General features: G+C 39.7%; 1 protein-coding gene across 1 annotated transcript in view; it reads right to left on the reverse strand.

The window, feature by feature from the left end:
* thada (THADA armadillo repeat containing) overlaps nt 1-20,275 on the reverse strand; it is a 108,637-nt gene that overhangs the window by 34,904 nt on the left and 53,458 nt on the right. Inside the window, exons 29-30 of the mRNA XM_036573810.1 lie at nt 9,476-9,644; nt 592-707 (exon numbers count right to left, since the gene is read on the reverse strand). Of these exons, the coding sequence (XP_036429703.1) occupies nt 592-707; nt 9,476-9,644 (285 nt within the window). The remainder of the gene's footprint in view (nt 1-591; nt 708-9,475; nt 9,645-20,275) is intronic.

Consider the following 20,275-nt stretch of genomic DNA (forward strand, 5'->3'; position numbering starts at 1 on the left):
AGCAGTAGGTCACGGTGTCACTCCACCCAGCGCTCTGTAAGATCTGAGCAGGTCTGCTCTGAGGGCAGGGAGCACACAGCAGGTCAGCCTTTGAAATGTGAGCTGGAGTATGGAGAGGAAAACAGAAGGCTTTTTCTACACTGAAGAACAGCTTAAAGGAATAGATTAACATCTCAGCAATTAGACTCAGAGCCAGAACTCTTCATTACCACAATCTGCACCCTGCATGTGGTCTGAAGACACATCCAACGACAGCTTAACTACTTCTAGAGTTTTGTTTGTGAGCTACTCCACTAGTTCAGTGCTATAATCAGCAGGCATGTTTACTGGCAAATACATACAAACACTAAAATCACGCATCATGAGCAAGGCAAAGAAACAATTTCACCAGTTCATCACGCCAGTCTTAGAGTGAACAGGGTGGGGACTTTAAATGGACATCATCAGAGGATTTCGATCAAGTTTTTCAACCAAACAAACAAAGCACTCATTTTAAATTACATATGTCTACATTCCTCTACAGTGCTCAAGTGTTTGAAATATTCCTTTACGACTCTGCTTGGCGCTGGCAGTCTTTGTGTTTGTGTTTACCTTGTGGCCAGCCACAGTCTTGGCCTGAGGGCTCCTATGATGTCACTGTCTTGGTCTCCTTTTGGTGTCTGGGGGCGATGAGTGTCTGTGAGGTAAGAACGCAGCAGGAAGAGCACCTGAGAGAGAGGTGGGGGAGGGACGGAGTGAGAAGGAGAGAGGGAAAAGGAGGGAGGCAGGGAGAAGGAGGGAGGCAGGGAGAGGGAGGGAGGGCGAAAGGGAGGTAAGGAGAGGGAGAGAGAGGGAGGGAGGGAGGTAGGGATAGGCATGGAGGTAGGGAAGTAAGGAAAGGGAGGGAGAGAGGGAAGTAAGAGAGGGAGGGAGGTAGGGAGAAGGAGGGATGGAGAGAGATTGAGGGAGGGATGGAGAGAGAGGGGGAGAGAGAGGGGGAGAGAGATTTATTTAAAATAACATTTTGGCCATTTAAAAAATTTACCATCAGTGAAAATGTCAGCTTGATGGGAAAATGGAAATTTTATCTTTTCTTCCTAGTTAATGATGATAAAATTACATAGATGTCAACCTACAGACAGTAAATCTTATATTTACAGTTTCCAAACAGTATAAATTCACTGATATCAATATAATACATTTCTTACATTCAGATGATCAATTACAGCGATTTATCCAGAGTTGATTATCTTTATTGTGATATATTCCTCTGGTAATCATGCTAATTATTTCACATATAATCAGAAACATATTTTTACTGTATTTGTAAGTTAAAAAGCTGAACAGTTACTCATACAGTTAAACACACACAATCATTTCTTACATGAGGTGGTATTTGTTTTGTGTATGTACAGCGTACACACGACAAACAAATTTCACACAAATGAGTATGTCTGCGCTCACACCCACCACCTGCAGTCTGATTACTGTTTAGGCTAGTAGGTCTCAAAAAACAGAAAGCAAAAAGCAAATCTGAGCATGACAGAATTATTGGTGAGAGTTTACCTGGAGCCTGTTTTGGACTAAATTTCCTGAATCTCAGCCCTGTATCTCCAAATCTCTATTCTGTCCAACAGGAATGAAGTACATTCAAACAGCAAAGCTGCATTACTGTATATTTGTGCTTTCACACACAACCATACATAAACACTTCCACTACTTTCCTTGAACTGTTTTCTGCTCCTGTGTTGGCAAAAACCAAACAAGTAGTGAATAAAATAATGTCGTATTGATGCCATCTGAAAAATTCTATTTGGTTTAGTGCAAACCTGCTAGTAATTGATCAAGAACTACTTCTAAAGTTTTGTTTCTGAGCTACCAGTTCAGTGCTATAACCAGCATGTATGTTACAAATTATTTAAACAAAAGTTGAATGAGGTTAGAAATAATTTGCATCAGTATTATACAGAACTATCGTAAAATAGTGTGGTAAAGGGGGCAAAGCTCTCCTAAACAGGACTGCTCATCCCCTCAGTATTGGACAATTTTTAGCTTTCTTATGCAAATATGAATAGCTAGATTCGCTCTACCAAAGGTTTTTACGGTTTTACTCTCTCAGGGACTAATGTATCTATAAGAAGCTACCCCCTTGTTGTCAGTTGGTTAAAATGTCTGGGTGGGCGGACCCACTTAATTAAAGGATATTTTTCTCAGACGGCCGATGGGAATTGTTGCATACCTACACTAGGGATGTTCTAAAGTAGTCAAGACTGTTGCCTATTGCTGTGAAGTCCTGTTTTTAACATTTACTTTCTACTGCACTTGCTGAAGGTTGATTAATTTGGCATGAAATTTTTATTTTGAGAATTGTATCGTTAAGCTATGTTAAGCTATGCACTGTCATGTTTTTGGTTTAGGCCTGTGTGATAATGCTGTACCACTCAGGTCACTAATACTACTGCGTTTAACTTCATCTTGCAGCACCAATCAGACTGCACAGCTTCACTCGGGTAGTTCCAAAGTTGGTTTCACTCAAATTATTACCGCCCCCAGTCAGAGTTTCAGACGCCCCCTATTGAGTCTGCCCCAGCGCCGGCCACGATTATACACATATGTTTACGATTTCCCATTTAGCTGGTGGAGCCTTAAGAATGGCAACCCAGTTAGTGAGTTTGTAGCAGGTTGAAAAAAAAATCCTCTTTTCTGGGTTGCAGCCACATTGTGGAAGCCATTCATTATGCACCAGGCAAGGGAGGCAGAGGGCAAAAACAAGCCTGACCGCCAAGCTCCACGCCGAGCCTCGGACAGCACCCCCCTTTCTGCCCACACCCAGCGTCCACTGTGCTGTCCCAGGCCAGAGCAAGAGTCCCGGAGCTCCCTGCCCTCGTTGGCCCCTCGCAGGGGGAAGCAGCAGGGTATTTATAGTGACCAAATACATGACTTGTGACCAGCCGCAGACCAGCGATGGAGAAAGAAGCGGCGACGAGGAGCAAAAATAAATACCGCATCGCGGCCCATAATTCAGCAGGGTGTACAGAAAAGACACACTTGCACATAGACGCAAGCACAACTGAGGGCCTGCTGCACTGCAGGCCTACAGGCTGACCTCTGGCAAACTAGGAGAGTTAACTCAGCTGTTTTCTAGGAAAGCTAACTTTAAGAATTTCAGCAGCGCTGAACAGAGAGAAAGGCCTCATGGACGTTCTGAGGAAGGTGAACTAAACCAAATGATGCCTGATGGGGAAAAATAAGCTTCATTGGTTTAGTTTTTGTTTTATAGCCTTTTCTCTGCCGCAGCCGAATAAATATAGCCTGCAAGTTCTTTACTCTACATGTCTAAAAGTTTGTAGACACCTGCTCATCCACTGTTTCTTCTGAAATCAAGGGTATTAATAGGGGTGTTTTTTCCCCTTTGCTGCAGAAACAGCCTCTTCTCTTCTGAGAAGGCTTTAGTATAGATGTTGGAACATTGCTGTGAGGATCTGATTGCAGTCAAAAGGACATTAGTGAGGTCAGGTACTAGATGATTAGATGATTACTTCTGAATCAAATCAGTCTCATCCCAAAGGTGTTCAACTGTGCTCCATCACTCAAGGGAATGCAGTTCCACTGTTCCACAGTTCAATACTGGTGGTCTTTAGACCCCTCCAGGCCTGATGAACATCTTGAAAAAACAGTTATCATTTATATAACATCTTAGTTTTTGTGAAAAACAAGTTGTATTTAAATATTAAATAGAATAATGGAATTATCTATTTTCAGTGCCATGAGATCTGATCATCACTTTAAAAATGGCATTTTGGAACTTCTGTAAAGTTGCACATTTATCTGCAACCAGATTGGTTTTGTATTATCGAAAACATTAGCCACGTTTATATGCAGCCTGAAAATCCGTTAATATTCCGACTGATAGCTCAGTTGGAATAGACTAGTCCGATTGAGGCCATTCAAAATAGACTAGTCTGATTGATGCCATTCAGAATACAATTTCTATCCGAGTAAACGAGGTGGCTAATCCTGTAAATAAACTTAGAATAGAAGAATAATAGCCATGTAAATGTCTGTATCTGATTACATTTTCAAACGTTCAACATGGTGGGAGCAGAAACTGGTCTGCAGAGAAGAATAACTTTATGCTTTGAGCTTTAAAAGACGGCAGTGGGACGGGCGTCCAGCTTATGTGTCTCAGAACACGACTTCTTCCTCTCGGCCTTCTTTAATAAGTAAATGTGAAGTACATTTTCCTGAGTCTGACATCATTTTAAAGTAATTAAAAACACAAGCACTGCTCACTGTTGCTCATCTCACTCTGACTGGACTTACATGATGCTCGTTGTCATGGCAACGGCTACACTAAGTGGTACTCTACGCATGCGCGTAATTTTGGATTACTTGTAGTGTGCATGTAAATGGAGATTTTACATCAGATTGTTGAGTAGAGTGAGCATATAAACACCTCAGTCTTAGTCTATAATCAGAATGAATTCAATCGGATTGACAGAAGTCTTTGTATGTAAACACAGCCACTGATGCCAAGCTTTTGAAAGACCTGGAGACCACTAATGTAAATATGAACCAATTCTAGCAAACTATCCCTCAGCTGAAAGTGCTTCATTTATATCCTTGGAAAGCCATGTCTCTCCTCGTCTGATTTATGTTGTGGAAACACGAAGATGACAAAAAAAGAAAAAAAAGCAGCACTGGATTGCGAGAGACTGGAGGCAGAAGTGCCAGATTCCGTTAGTGCTGCTTGGTCTGGTTCCCTCGTTAGTCCGGTTCTAAAAGGAACCCTAGCGTTGTGTAAACAAAGCCTTTGCTGAGGCTCAGACAAATGTTGGCTCTCCACAGCAGAAGTGATTTAATAACCAAAAATGCACTTTTGAACTCCACAGAACTTCATGTTAACTGATACGTGCTGCTTGATCTGCGGGCAAAATCAAAGGTCCATGACGCACTGAGAGAGGTTAGAATGGGTATGTATGTGGAAGTTTTCGTGAACATCTGCATACACTGCAGCTATTTTTACGTACGTTTGGACATATCTGATGGAATCGCCAAACAAAGAAGTCATTAATTCAGAACTGAGACAAAGACATCTGCAACCTGTTATACATGCTCCCTCCCACTCTCTCTCACACACACCACAACTGTGCAGCATTTGCATGAGCAACACAGTCCACAAAATCCAACATCTGTTAGAACCCTTAAAGCTATACCACTCAACGAGTGCTCGGCGTCCCTGTGCGCTTATGGCTTGTGTGATGTTCTAAAGAAAGATGGAAAGCCAATGTAATGTACGGTAATGTATGTCCCAGATTTCATTCAAAGTCATTTTATATCATTTCTATTTGTCTGTTCACACAACAAATATACATTTGCAAAAACTGAGAAGTGGTGTTTTTGATATGATAGTGATTTTTACGTAACAATATGTGTCATTTTCTAACCCTCTATTGCAAATTGTGGCCTCATCTTAAATTATGACTCACATCTGTTAGTGTGTGAAGTTAATTTGTTTAACAGTCAGTATCACAAATTCTTTATGTTACAAGAAATTATTATATCAAATATATGTGTTGCCTAGAAGCAACACTGTGCAGCAGTGTACTGTATAAAGCCAGTAGGAAGGGAATTCTTACTTATGTAGCCACTTGAGAGAACTCTAAAGTTGCCATTTTTATTTAGAATTATTCTGGTGTTTTTGTTTATTTTAGAAATCTAATGTCTCTAAATTATTAGTCTCTGTTATTATTATTATTTTTAAGTATTTATAGACCAAACTGCTCTATTTTGTTCCAAATATTTATATTAAGAAAGATCCCCCCCCCATCGCTTCACATTTAAGCCCCTGCATACATTATTTTTTTAATAATTAGCTCCATTTAATGCAAAAAAATTAATCAAACTTTGCTCTCATAAAGTGTGAAATAGAGGACTAAGCCTAACATTAACCCTGAACTCAGTCACCAAAAAAATGTTTTTACTCTTTCAGGTTAAAAAATTAAACATAGCTTTTTAAAAACACTTTAATAAGTCAGCTGCATTTTGTTGGCCCTGATATTGTATGTTAGCCTTGTTTTTCTCTTGTTTTCCTCGTTTTCTACATTTTTGTCCTGAAGAGTATGTAAAACACACACACACACACACGTACGTCTGCTCTACTCTATCTACTCTTCACCAAAGCTCCCAGCATGCATCACTACTATTTACATCAGACACCAGCATGATGGTGTGCCTGCTGTGACAACACCACAGCAGTATCAGCAGCTGATCAGCACAGGCCATTCTAGCTCAGCCGCGTAACGTACACACACCGCGCTATCTCCTTCCTATCCGCATAAACACACTATCTGTTTTACACTATCGCTTCCAAATCTGCTCACACACAAAACATTTCCATATTCAAAGGCGAAGAGCCACCAGGCCGCAGTATCTGAAAGAACCGAACTGAAGACGAAAACACAGGAAATGACTGAGCTCTTTCCTCTCGCTCTTTTCAGCGCTTCATTCCATGAAAGTGCCAAGAAATATGGGCGGACGGAAAAAGACGAGGGGAGCGAGAAAGAGAGATGCAGGAGATGAAAGGACGAGATGGCTGAAGGCCTCAGCCTCTCAATAACCCTAACGCACACACATATCCTTCATCCATTCCTCTGTGAGCTCCCTTTCTCACCACACGTTCCTCCTCCTTTCTTCCCTTCTTCCTTTTTCACATCTGCAATGGCTTTCGAAACACACATGGCAGCCATGACAGGAAAGATCTCCCTCCCACCAAATAAAAAGAAACAAAACAAAACAAAACAAAAAAAACTGTTTTTCACCCAGTGTGCATTAGTGTTTCACCCCAATACCACACTAGCCCACCCCAAAGCCCACCGCAGCACCAACAGCATTCCTAACACCACATCTAACATACATACACTCCTCAAACAGCCTGCTGTAACGGCTGCCCCCGCTCATATCAGAGTACAAACCGGACACCCTTAATCAGGGGATGGAAACCACTAGAGGCCATAAAATGCACCATAACGATACAATCCTGTAGTGATTTTATTGATTTGTGATTTGCCAAGTATTGTGATAGGACATTGGACCGTTTAACGGCTTCACATTTAGTCACAGTGTATGATCACCCCACTATTTACCTAAGGCTGAGTATCATTCAAACAGTTTCAACACACCAACAGGGGTGCAGTTGGGCTGGAAGGCCATTCTGGAAATACAAGTTGGGATAGAACAGCGTTCCAGCTTGGATTTCAAAACCTAGGCAATTGTTTTAACAGTAAAAATGCATGTTATCTACTAAGAACTTCCATGCAAATGAACAGAGATGCAACTTGGTAATGAACCTGTGACCAGTGCAATATAACCATGAGTTTGTCTTAAGTGCTTTTTGTGTGAAAGCCTGATGTCTTTTTTTTCACCTGTTTCAGGTTCTAAATGTGCCTCATTAAGTCAAAATAGTGACCTATATTCAAGATTTTAGTATGTCAAAATGACTGTACATCAAAAAGAGCCATTACTCGTCAAGAAAGAATGTGATTACTTTAACGTATCAATTAATTAGAGAAAATACGACATTCTTTTGACATATGTCAGAAATCTGAGAAAAAAGCTGATTCATTTTATTTACTGTTTTGAAACATGTACATTTTCACCTGGAGGGATAAGTAGTCGTTTCCAATTCCAGCTACTAGTTTCCTACTAGTTAGGACTCCCCCAGGTCACACGGCAACACCAGTGCTAGGAGGGTGAAGGCTAGCGCAGGCTTTCTCCAAGACCAGTGAAGCACCACCGCATCTTTTCGAACTGCTGCTCACGCAACATCATTGGACAGCTGAACGCGCTCTGAGAAAAGCGCCAACCACCAGATCTGTTACGTCAGCTAACAGACGCCGGCACTGACTAGCATCGCGTTGAGTGATTGGGGGAGATGTGGGCATCCTATCCACCCAGGGAGAGCGAGGCCAATTGTGCTCTCTTGGACTCCTGGCCACGGATGGCTGCAGCATCAGTGGGGGTCGAACTCTCGACATCCTGATGATAGGGTCAACGCTTGGACGGTTGCGCCACTCCGAAGCCTCAATAAGTAGAGCTCTTGAGAACTTGAGTTCTGTGCTGAGCACATGTGGAAACTGTGATATTGTAACATCTCTGTTTAATTTCACTGAGCTCACCCAGGTTGCTTGTGAATTTTATGATTTTGAATGTAAACTCTTACATGCAGACATCAAAGAATGTCTGACATTTCTGCCACACGCACACATCAACCGCACGCACAAAAATAATGAAGCATGGAGTAGTTTTAGTAAAGCACCCATTAATTTCCCTAAGTTCTGTAAACCAGCTGTTTTCAACCTTTGAGCTTCGACCTCATCCCTCTTGACTCATCCTGAAACACAGCAACCTTTTCTTCACATGGACGTCACAGTGGTTGAGAACTGGCTCTGCAGTTCACTGCTGTTGTAAACAAATGCTGCGCTGCTACCTCTGCTGCTACTCTGTATCAAACAGTGATACTTGTGTCTCTGTTTATGGCTACTGCTTTTTCATCTAAAATACTCCGCTACTATATATTATTTTTTTTTTAGCTAGCACTGCATAATAACCTATAAACAGTAATTTAATTGTTATGTAATAGTTTATTAATGAATGTCAATAATTATAAATTATTGAAATACGCATTCATAAAGCTACAATTTTTATGATTAATTCTTTACTTAGTGCCATATGAACAATCAAAAATTATTCTGAACTGCAGAAACTTCAGCATTAAGTATAGTTTGATAATTTAGTTATTTGATACTCATAATTCATGAATCATAACTTGAAATATTAAACATTTATTTAGTTGCATAAAAATTATTTATAATCATTCTGATTATAAGCATAACTACTTAGTAACTGTCTATGTCCTGTTCTACATGGTTATTTATTATGTTGTGAATTTGCAACACATAAGTGTTTCCTAAATGGTCAATTAATAAGTGGTTAATATGTTTTTTTGTAAACTATAAAACAGATGTGTTAAACAACACATTCTGCCTCTGACTAGGCACAAGTGTGTTCAGTTGAAGACGACAAAATGTGTTACAATATTTGAGTCTAATAATGGATAACTTACTTATAACACAAAGTATTAAATCACAAAACAATATGACACAAAAAATGTTAAAAAAACATACAAGTGTGTTAACACATCTTTTTTTAAAGCATATTATAAAGTTGCGACTGACCTTTATAATATCGTCTTACTTATTACACTTCAATATAATACATTTATGGATTATTTGTATGTGTCACTAAGTAAATGGTTAATATTTCAAATGCAGGCACTTATTAATGTGCAAGTAACAATTACATATTTATTAACTATCAATAACTATTACAAAAAAGTTGCTATTTATTTATTTGCCAAGCTGCTATTTAGCGGGGTCTGCTATTACAAAAGTGTTACCATGCAAAAGATTGCTAGAAGTTGGTTCATACTACAAACCTGTAGTAGAGTTCCATGGACGTGGTTCTGCTGAGTTCCTGGCCCAGGTTCTACAGGCAGGCTCTCCAGTAGGGTCTGGATGGTGGAAGGAACTTGGGTGACTAGAACAAAGGGAACCAAAGCTCTAGCAGCCATTTCCCGAGTGCGATACACAGCGGATCGAGCACAGCTAGAACAGAAAACAGAAAAATCACTTCTTGTCAGTTCTTAGTGCAGTCATTTAACTAATAAATGTTATTTAATGAGCAGACCACACAACATTTCTAACAAGAACACAATAAAATTATAGCTATGTGCTGAATCACACAGTCCAGCATCCAGCACACTGCTAGTTCAGGGGTTTGGCACGATTCATATTTCACAGAGCTGAAATAAATTATGGCATGTCAGGTTGAGAATAAACCCATCATGGCTGGTTTGGGAGTTGTGAATCATAAAAAAGAACTGGAATTCACCAAAAGCAGTCAGACGTTTTGCTTTCTGCTGCAGAACTTGTCCATTTTACTCTTGAATTAAAATGAGATACTTTTATATTTTCTTTTAAACAGATTTTGAAGGACTCGTGAGACTTTTATTTGCCAAACAGATCTTTTCTGCTTCTTAAAAAGCAGAGTTAGAAATGTTTTTCAACTGCTAGAGGCCCACTATTGAAATGATAGTTCAGCAAAAATTCAAATGTACCCAATTCAGTGGTGTAACTAGGATCTTATGGGCTCGAGCACAAAAAAAACAAAAAAAAAAACACAAAAATTACTTTCAAATAATAAAAAGAAATACAATGTAGTTTGCTTGGTTACTCATTTTTATGTCTCAAACAAGACATGCCTCTCCATCTACTAGCATCTACCACTGATGTTTACATTAGACTGTCTATTTCGATTGCAACAACTCTACATCATATTTAGATGTCTGACATGCCACTTGTCAACTCTGAAGGTTACACAGATTTCTGAGAGTCCGAGCTGTGCAACATACAAATTTAGAAAAAACACATAATTTGAAATATTATTTGGAAGAAAATATTTTTATCCTATATGTTTCTAGAATTATGAACAATAATCAGGTTGAGAAGGATTCGTTTGAAAACAGTCATCATGGTCTGTGTAGTGCTGTGTAATGCTGATTGAAGCTAAGTGGTGAGGTATGATGTTAAGATACTGGATCTTTCTGTGAGTCACAGCTGTACAATTATGCCAGTGTCTTTATGAGGAGGCTAATAAAGATTGTAGGGTATCCGGTCACCATGGACTCCCCCTGCACCATGGGCCCCCATGCTGTTGCATCCATCCCCCAACCAGCCCAGGAGATCTGCCACTGACACAATTCTCCATTTACCCCAAATGTAGCCAATTAACCAAAACATGTTTGGTATTTGAAGCTGGCTTCTTCAGTTTTGCACTAGTGCTATGAGGCTAATAGAGCAAACAAGTAATGAAAGCTTATAGTCACTAACTGGCAATGTCATACATACTACAACACCTATAAATAGTATACTGCTTAGCTAAAACAGTAGTAACAGTCATCTGGGGCCTCAATATTGTGTGTATTTGTGTCTGTACATTTTACAGACAACAGTATGTCATGCAGTGAAAAAATTACATAATACAGTATTTGAGATCTCAATGTGCTAATTGGTAGGTATACACTTCCATTACTTGTTAGCTACATTATGCTACATTCACAGGTCATTGAAAAAACCTCCTTCCACATCTCATAGCAGAATTGGCAACAATCCATAGCAGACGGCAGCACAAAGCCATGTAAATGTAAAGGAGAAATTTCGCACTTTTGTTTAAAGGAGAATTTTTGCACAATTCCGTCACTGCAATGTAAACACAGTCATTCAGAGTGGTTGGTGTGAAATTGTACATTGTATATATTTTTTCAGTGGTGGTGTTAGGAACCAGTCGGAATGTCTGTTACACAAATACAGCCATTATATTTACTGTCAAAAACCAAATAACTGTCCAAGTTTTTATATGTAACGCTGCCAATGGTAAAATAGTCACAAACCTGGAAAAAAATGTTGTTTTTTTTTGGGGGACTATTTTGCCTAACAACGCCCTGCATGTACCCCTCCGCCATGAACAGACTGAAAAAAATGGATTGACAAGACATTTTAGGCCAAAATTTTATATAAAACTACCGTAAAACAACGTCAGACATCAGGAAGTGTATTCATAACTCTGAAAGAACCGAACTGAAGACGAAAACACAGGAAATGACTGAGCTCTTTCCTCTCGTTCTTTTCAGCGCTTCATTCCATGAAAGTGCCAAGAAATATGGGCGGACAGAAAAAGACGAGTGTATTAAAAGTGTATTTCATATCATAACTTTCTGTGAGGGAGCTATTAGAGGCGGACGTCTGGTTCACCACCACTGTGAACAATTCTGACTCAGCAAGTTTCTCTAGAACTCAAGTCTAGAACTGAGCATTTTACATCAAACCACTCTGAATGACTGTTTACATCTTAACATTTAATTAGGTAGAAACTGAAAAATCATTCAGAAGTTGATGTACAATGAGCAGGTATGCCTGGACTACAACTACTCAGCATTCAACACCCATGTTTCCAGAAAGAAAAAAATAAAAAAAAATAAAAAATCACCCAGCTTTGTCCACCAGCTTAGGTTGACAGCAAAAGCTGGGGAAATGGAACTTGTGACAGAGGCCGCGTTTACCTGTTGGGGGTAGATGGATGGAAAACCGGATATTCGGTTTTCTATTGAGCCACAACTGAAAATTCCGCCAGTGCCTACAGTGCGTTGACCACAGTGGTAAGCAGAGTGTTCCATCAAGGACTCAATTTTCCCAACTTTTGCTGTTGACTGTGGCAGTAAAATAAACCTGATGTTGATTTTTTGGGAACTACGGATGCCTAATGTCTCATTCATGTCCAGTCCAAGATAACTCAGTATTGTATAACAAAAATAAAAAGATCCATCCTTCTAACTTTTTTTTTTGTTATTATTTAAAATGAGGAATTGCCATAGCTAAAGCTCTCCTCTAATAATCATCCATTTTCCCTGGCAACATTTCCATTTACCGCTGTGGTCAGTGGACATTTGTCATTGGCGGATGCAGAATTTTCTATCACTGCTCCATTACAAACAACGCAATATCAATGCACTGTGTTGCGTTATCTGACTACTGCTTACACGTAAACACAGCACTAGCCTCAAAACTCCAGTGCAAAAATAAACTTTAAACACCAAAAATGTCTGGCTGATTGACTACATTTGGTGTAAAATAGAAACTGTGTGAATTACATTTTTCACCGAACTATTCCTTTAATGTGTAAATGAAAAAATGTTGTTGTGGCACTTCTCTGAAGAGGATGGGGTACATTTAGTTCTACACTGAACTTGAGAAATCCCTGTGAGGACATCCAGAGCGCAGGGGCTTTCCAGTGTAAAGCCACGCAATCAAAGCAGCCTGTGTGAGTGGTGGGAAGCCTGTGCCCGCTGCCCCCATACCTCCACTTACTTCCCCTACTGCAAAACTGATAACACCCTTTTCTGCCTTTCCTGCCTTCCTCTCACAAAGAGAGAGAGAGAGAGGGAACAGAGGAACAGTAACACTGGGTGGGCATGGGGTTTGAGATGCTTGATCAAGTTGAGTGGTTTACAACCACCAAATCAAAACAAGGCTCTCCACAATCTTGGAAAACTGTGAGAGGTTCCAGAGAAATAAAAAGGGAGCCTCCATCGATCACTAAGAGACAGGAATGCAGACTGAAATGTAAAAAAATGCTGAAGCAAGTGAATCAGCCACAGTAGCATGTTTAGTGAGAAACAGAAGGACAGATGTGTATATCTGAGCTGGATTAGTAAGTGTAATTTAAATGATTACTGGTGAGATTTGTGATTGTTATGTATGAATCTACAATGGCTGGAGTTTCTTTAAGTCAGACAGTAATAACTATGGCTTGAATGACCTTACTAAAGCTGGAGCACCCTCAATAATAGAAGTCCTGTTTAAATTGACCTGACGATGCTACACTAACCTGCTAACAGACACAGCTATGCCGTGTGTCCTTGTTATTGTTTTTGAGTGCGACGGCCATTACATAACAGTGATGTGTACATCTGGCCTTTCAATTTTTGGAAATTTGGGGAAAATTATGTTGTTTACTGTATCATACATGATACTTCATCCCATACAAATAGGTCAGGCAAATCATTTTCAAGTTACAGAAACTGTTTTGGAAAAATGAGTCTACATGCCTTCGGCATGGGATTCCTGATTTACACTGGCACAAGTCTAATGAGACAAAGAATACAGCAGCAAGACCAGTCATTAACAGAAAAACCCACTGGATTAAATGAGCTACATTGTCCGTCCAAAAGTATTCAGACATCCCTTCTAATTAGTGAAATCAACTACTTTAATGTGCACTTGTTGCGGACACAGGTGTTCAGCTGCGCATGCTTATCTTGCATAATCTCCATTGAAAAACATTGATCGACAGAATGGGATGCTCTGGAGCAATCACACATGAGCCTCCATGTCCACCATGCCCAATGCCAAGCATCATGTAGAGGGGTATAAAGGCGCCTAGCATAACTCATCTTGAAGGCGCTGATGAAGTCGGTATCTGAATTGGATAGAAATATTGCTGTGCAGTGAGAAAAATCTTTTGATCTTCTTGTTTCAAATTCCAGTAGAGATACAGACATCATAAGGCTATTTTTCACTGCAGAAGCTATTTTGCAACTAAGAAACTATACCACCTTTTCCACCTATGCTGGTTGTGACTCACTGGTCAAAGTTCCTCTTTCCAGTTCCCACTGAATGTCACTGACTGGTCATAGCAAACTACATTTAGTCAATGCCGATTGATCAAAGCTTCACAGAATGAACAAGAGAGACCTGCCATACAAACGTCATTTAGCAAGCACTGTAGGTACCAACACTCATATATAGTGCAAGCATTTTCCACCAACACGGAAAGCAAAAAAAGCAGTGTTTTAACCTCAGATGTAAACAACAAGTTCACACATCAGTAAGCTAAGCTAAATGGCTAACAAAAGGCAAATTACACACTTGTTAAGATGCTATGCTTAGCACTGTGGGATGTCAATAGGGACGACTGTTTGAGTGCACCAAGATAATTTCTACATAGTGATCCAGATCTGAGACAAACAGTGCTTTTATATAACCTTTTCTCTCTGGAATCCAATTTCTGGCATACAATTGAACAGAATCACTGCATGCCAAACAACATCTCAGTCAGACATTTTGCCAGTCACGTACATCTAAATTACATAACATAATCTTCAAGATTTTTGTGGTGTAGAGAAAAGACAAACATGCCCATGAAACTTTAAGTTCTTGTCCTGAATATTTCCAGAACTCTGTAGGCAAACAGTCTCTGAACCTTGATGGAAAAGGAGTTACAAGAATGGGCAAAAGTCAGAGACCTTGAATTTATATAATTTCCAGTCAAAACAGTCATCAAGTACAAGCTATTCATTTTTCAGTGTCAAGGAAAAAAAACAGAAAACATGTATTTAGCAGAAAATTACACAGAAGCCTCAAGAACTAAATGTAATATCACTTTTTCAGTATTTGGTGTGCCCACTCTTTGCCTTTATTACAGCTTCCATTCTTTCCAGGAGACCCACTTTCAGTTTTTTAAAGAAACCTGCAGGGATATTTTTCCACAGTTCAGAGCTGCCTTCTCACAGTGGAAAGAAACACCTGTAATTTTTTTCAGATATGAAGAAAGAGTGGACCTTAACTGAAAGATCTGACCGAGAGATGAGAGGTTTAAGATGAGGATAGTTTTGGTAGTCTATCAAGTCTTGAACGATTGTTAGGAGCCCGATTTACTCTGTATCTTTTAATCACTTTTTAAACTTCAGTTTTGGAAACTCCTCCTCCTTTCACTTATTTTCCTTTGACTTTCCAATTCATTATGCAAGTGAACTGTCATATCTAATATCTTCAGAAATATCTCTTGTAAATTAATAACTTGCACATGTAATGGTCATTTTTTGACCAGAAATTAAACACAACATAACACACTTTCCCTCTAGCTCCCTTTTTCGGGCCTCATATGCTACCTATCAACACTAATTTGTCTCATTAAAACTCTTTGGAGAGGAAATGACAGTTTGGAAGGGTGTAATTTTAGAAACACAACCGGCCGAGGCGAGCCATCTCCAGGGGGCTTGCGCTCAGTCTTGAGCGCCCATTACGACTTGAGCAGCCATCTGGCTCTTATTTGGCCTGGTGGTTCAGTCTCCCCCTCTTATGACTCTGTAGTCAGCTAAACACCCCCAACCCTGTTCCTCACCGGCTCCAAAACAAAACGGAACCCGAAAGGGCCCAGATTGATTTAGGCAGTTCCCAGAACGAGCACTAGAACATGTCCTGTTTTAAACAAAATGGTTCCAGTACATCCATGGAATGCAGTTTAAGGGAAAGTGAATAAAGAAGCTCAAGCCAGCTGTTTTCATAACATGTATTATGCATTTATGTCCTTACTACGGTTTCTGTGCACATGAAAAAAAGTCTTCCTTAAAAACGCCAGTTTCCACAGTGTTCCAGGTATGTAACTCCTTTGGTTACAAGACATAGAAGAAATTGGTACCTTTTACAATACAACGCACAGCCGCTTGAGTTCAACACTACTGAGTCTAGTTATGAAGTAATTATAATGACAAGCCTCTATACTTCATCCAGCAACTGCATCAACTGTATCTACTGTATAGAACAGCTCAACAGAACATTCAGGACATTTAACAAGGCCAACCTAGACAGAGGGTGACAACTACAGATGGCACTGATTACAACTGAAATTTAACTGATACATTTCTTTATTTTTCTGCGAAAGTTTAACTGTACAAAAAAAAAAGCATTGGTGTGAACAGACTGATCATGATACTTTTAGACAGCTACCTGTGAAGTTTTTCAATTAAAGCTACAATATTTAAGTTTTGGCCATATAGGGATTTGGAGACCTCTCTGGTGGAAATGTGTAATTGCACACAATGTGCAGAAGAACATTTTGTAATGTCGGTTGGTAATGTCAAACTCCGTCCTGGATTAAACCCCTTCCCTGATTATTGTGAGTGTGTTTAAAAAGGACTCATCATATTTTCATCAGTGTAGTGCTGATTTTGCATTTGAGACCTAAACATCGAGCCGGACCTTCTTTAGGGTCTGTGTGTGTGTGACGTTAATACATAAAAATGTATGGTATGCTCTGCAAAATCCAACCTTGGCTGAAATTCAATAGGCTACACCATTTATTGTGTTACATTTGTAAGCACTTTAAACAATCAGGTTGGTTAAATCTTCTTGTGGGCCTCAAACATTTGTAGTCAGTTATGTGGGCTGCGAGTTACAAAAGGCTGGGATCCTTTGCTCCAACAAACTCAGCCTGCAATCGGCCAGTATTGATATTTTGTATCAAATCTGCCTGCAATATCAGCCGCTTGCAGTGCAAGGTAAATTGAAGTAGGTCACATAACAGTAGCCAAATGTAATCTAACATTAATGTAATAACAAATAACTAGCCAAGTACTAGACAAGAATTACAGTTCAAAACACTCAAGGTTTCAACATCTGCATTAGGACTGGTAAAGGTTGAGCCATTTCTAGAAACACCATCATAGTGTCTGAATGACTGCAAATGGTTACATATCAATTTCAGATCTTGGACCGGAACACAAAGCATCAGCGCCAGTCTTTCAGGTCGTCTCTTCTTTCACCTAGCATGACAGGCTACAGTGCAGACACCCTCAGCATGGAGCTAAAAGCTGGTCTGAAGCTGAGGGCCAAAGAGAAAGGGGTCTGATCTCCCAGACACGTACACACACGCCTGTGGAGGGGAGGAGGTGGGCGCAGGCAGCCAGGGCCTGGCTATATTTAACATCTCCTACATGTGGGCTTCATTTGGGTGGATGTGCTCGCATACCTCCACTGACGAGAACCAGCCAGCCAGGCCATCAGACCCAGAGCCCTTAACTTTTAAAGGTACAGTTCAACCAAACAATGCTAATGGTAGTGTTGCTAATTGGAATAACACTGTGGCTATGATCATGTTACAAGCCTTATTGCTCAATTTTAGATATTTCTGACTTGGCAGTTCACATTTGTGTTCGTAAAGTGACCCATAACCATCTGCGCATGGCCTGGAAGAACACGCATGTGATGACATCCAGTGACGTCCGTATGAGCACTGAAGTGTGAAGTTAAATAACATGACACTAATTCCAATGTGACCGTTTTCATTACAATCACACAGCCATAAATCGGATGCATATTCAATCAAGAAGCAAACAAAAAAGCTAAAAACTGCAAAGATCAGATTTTTGTGGTTGTGTTTACACATCTGTTCCACATTTAGGCAAAAATAGGAATAATTGTAGAATTGTAATAGAAACATAACTGAGCTAATGTAGCCTCAGCTGCATTAGTAATGTTGGGCAGAAATCTTCATCTGATGCACTTTAATAGAGTCTTGAAACCTCTTATCAGTGCAATTACAGCTGTCTAACTGTCTGTCCAGCTTCCAGCTCCATACAAATATGGACAGCAGTCTCTCCAGCAATGTCTTCTATGGCATGACAATAAGTCTTGCCCATCTATCACTGGGCAGAAGATTATGTGGGCAGATACCCATGGTCACTGTCTGGTGTTCTCAGGCGGTTAATGTCTGGTCCTCGCAGGTCAGTCCAAGTGGTGTGGCACTTCCAATAACACCTCAGTCTCATACTAGAACTTAGGTCATAGGATGGGCTCGTGTTAAGTTGGCTTGACATAGCCGACTTACCATTCTACGTTTTATTATTCAACACTTTTCTGTACTGTTTTCATTGGTTGCAGTTTTCGAGCTAGAACCTCAAAACTTTGTAGGATCATAGAGCCTGTAAGGGAATGGTGCACTTGGGCCTTTGGAACCAATCGCACATATGGTTTTCGTACAGCATTTGCGTAAACACGATTTTTTCCCACATAGGAAATTGATGTATTGAGAAAATTCAGATCTAAGTACCACACATGATATCACTAAGGACATCCCTCACACTGCCCCTCATAGACATTACATACAGACACACACATTAGCAACCATCTAGGATACCACAGCCACAGCCTAGCAACAAATCTGCAACCAACACAGACACCACAGCAACAGCCTAGCAACACCTTAGCAACCACTTGGCATACCATAACAAAGGCCTTGCAACATCTTAGCAACCACCTGGGATAATATAGTAACACCTTAGGCACTGGATTAGGGAACCACTTGGGATTTCATATCAACGACTCTGTAAAGCAAACAAAGTTTGTTCACTGAATATTAAAAAACTGATTTTGCATAAGTCATGCTGGCTATCTTGGCTTCCCAAAGAGTGCTTGAGCAGACTGTGCAGGATACTTTTAAATGACCACCTTCAGTAAAGTTTAATTGATTAATATCTGCCATGTTGGCTTAATATTAAGCAAGTCACATGATAACAGCAGCCTAATGTAACCAAATGTTAATTTGGAACAAATAATTGCATTATTAAGAAAAAGGAATTACACTTATTTTGCTGCACTGTGATTGATAGTACTGTTTATTTTTTGTTTAAGCAAATTTGAAAAGTAAGGGGTAATAGAGTGACTCGGCATGATACTCAAGAAGGCCACCTTCAGGGAATGTTTTCAATTAAATATTGCTCTTTGTAGCTTAGCAGTTTTTAAATGACAGTGGTGTCTCCAGCAATGCCTTCTATGGTATGACGATAAGTCCTGCCCATCCATCACTGCCGCTCTTGGTGGCCAGAAGATTATGTTGGCAGACATCCATGGTCAGTATCTGGTGTTCTCTGGGGGTCAATGTCTGGTCCCCTAAGGTCAGTCAAAATGTTAGGGCACTTCCAATGACACATAAGTCTCATACTAGGCTATTTTTTGTTTGTTTGTTTACAAAAGCTTAACTGAGCTTAAATGAATTAAGAAAACTGCAGTTTTGTATAACTCATGTTGTCGGTCATGTATTTTTTTCCTGAAGGATCTTACAGTGTTTGTTTGTGCAGATTGTGCATGATACTTTAAGATATACACCCTAAGTAATGTTTGTCAAATAAAAACAGCCCTTTTTAAAGTTAACCATTTTTTAAAAGAAAAATATCAAAACAATATCTTCTATATTTGCTTAACACACAGCAAAATAAAGCAGGTCACATAATAACAGTAGCTAAATGTAACCCTAACATTAATTTAAGCACAATCAAATTGTCAACAACAAACAAAAAACAATTGAATTACACTAGAATTAGGATTATTTTATTTTATTGCACTGTAATTAATATTTCTGTTTACTCTTTGTTAGAGTTTATGTGAATAAAACCTTTAGATGGTCACCTTAAGTGAAGTTTTATAATAAAAATAATACTTTTTAAATCTTAGTTGTTTTTAAAATGACAGTGGTCTCTCCAGCAATACTTTAATGGCATGACAACAAGTCTTGTCCATCTATCACTTGTGCTCTCAGTGGCCAGAAGATTATGTGGGCAGACACCCAATGTCAGTGACTGGAGTTCTCTGGTGGTCAATGTCTGGTCCCCTCGGGTCAGCAATTCCAATAACACCTTAGTCTAATACTAGGACTCGGATCATATGATGAGCTATTTTTCTACAGGCTGTCTGGACAGTATTTGCAGGATATGGACACAATAATAGTGCTGCTATTATGCTGCTCCATACTGCGGCTGCAATAGGCTTTTCAATACCTTAAAAACATGTTGACGTATACATAATGTGACTTGGTTTAGAGACTGGCCTGATAACTCATCTGTTAA

Source organism: Colossoma macropomum, unplaced genomic scaffold (genome assembly GCF_904425465.1).
Source record: "Colossoma macropomum unplaced genomic scaffold, Colossoma_macropomum, whole genome shotgun sequence".
NCBI classification, from domain to species: Eukaryota; Metazoa; Chordata; class Actinopteri; order Characiformes; family Serrasalmidae; genus Colossoma; species Colossoma macropomum.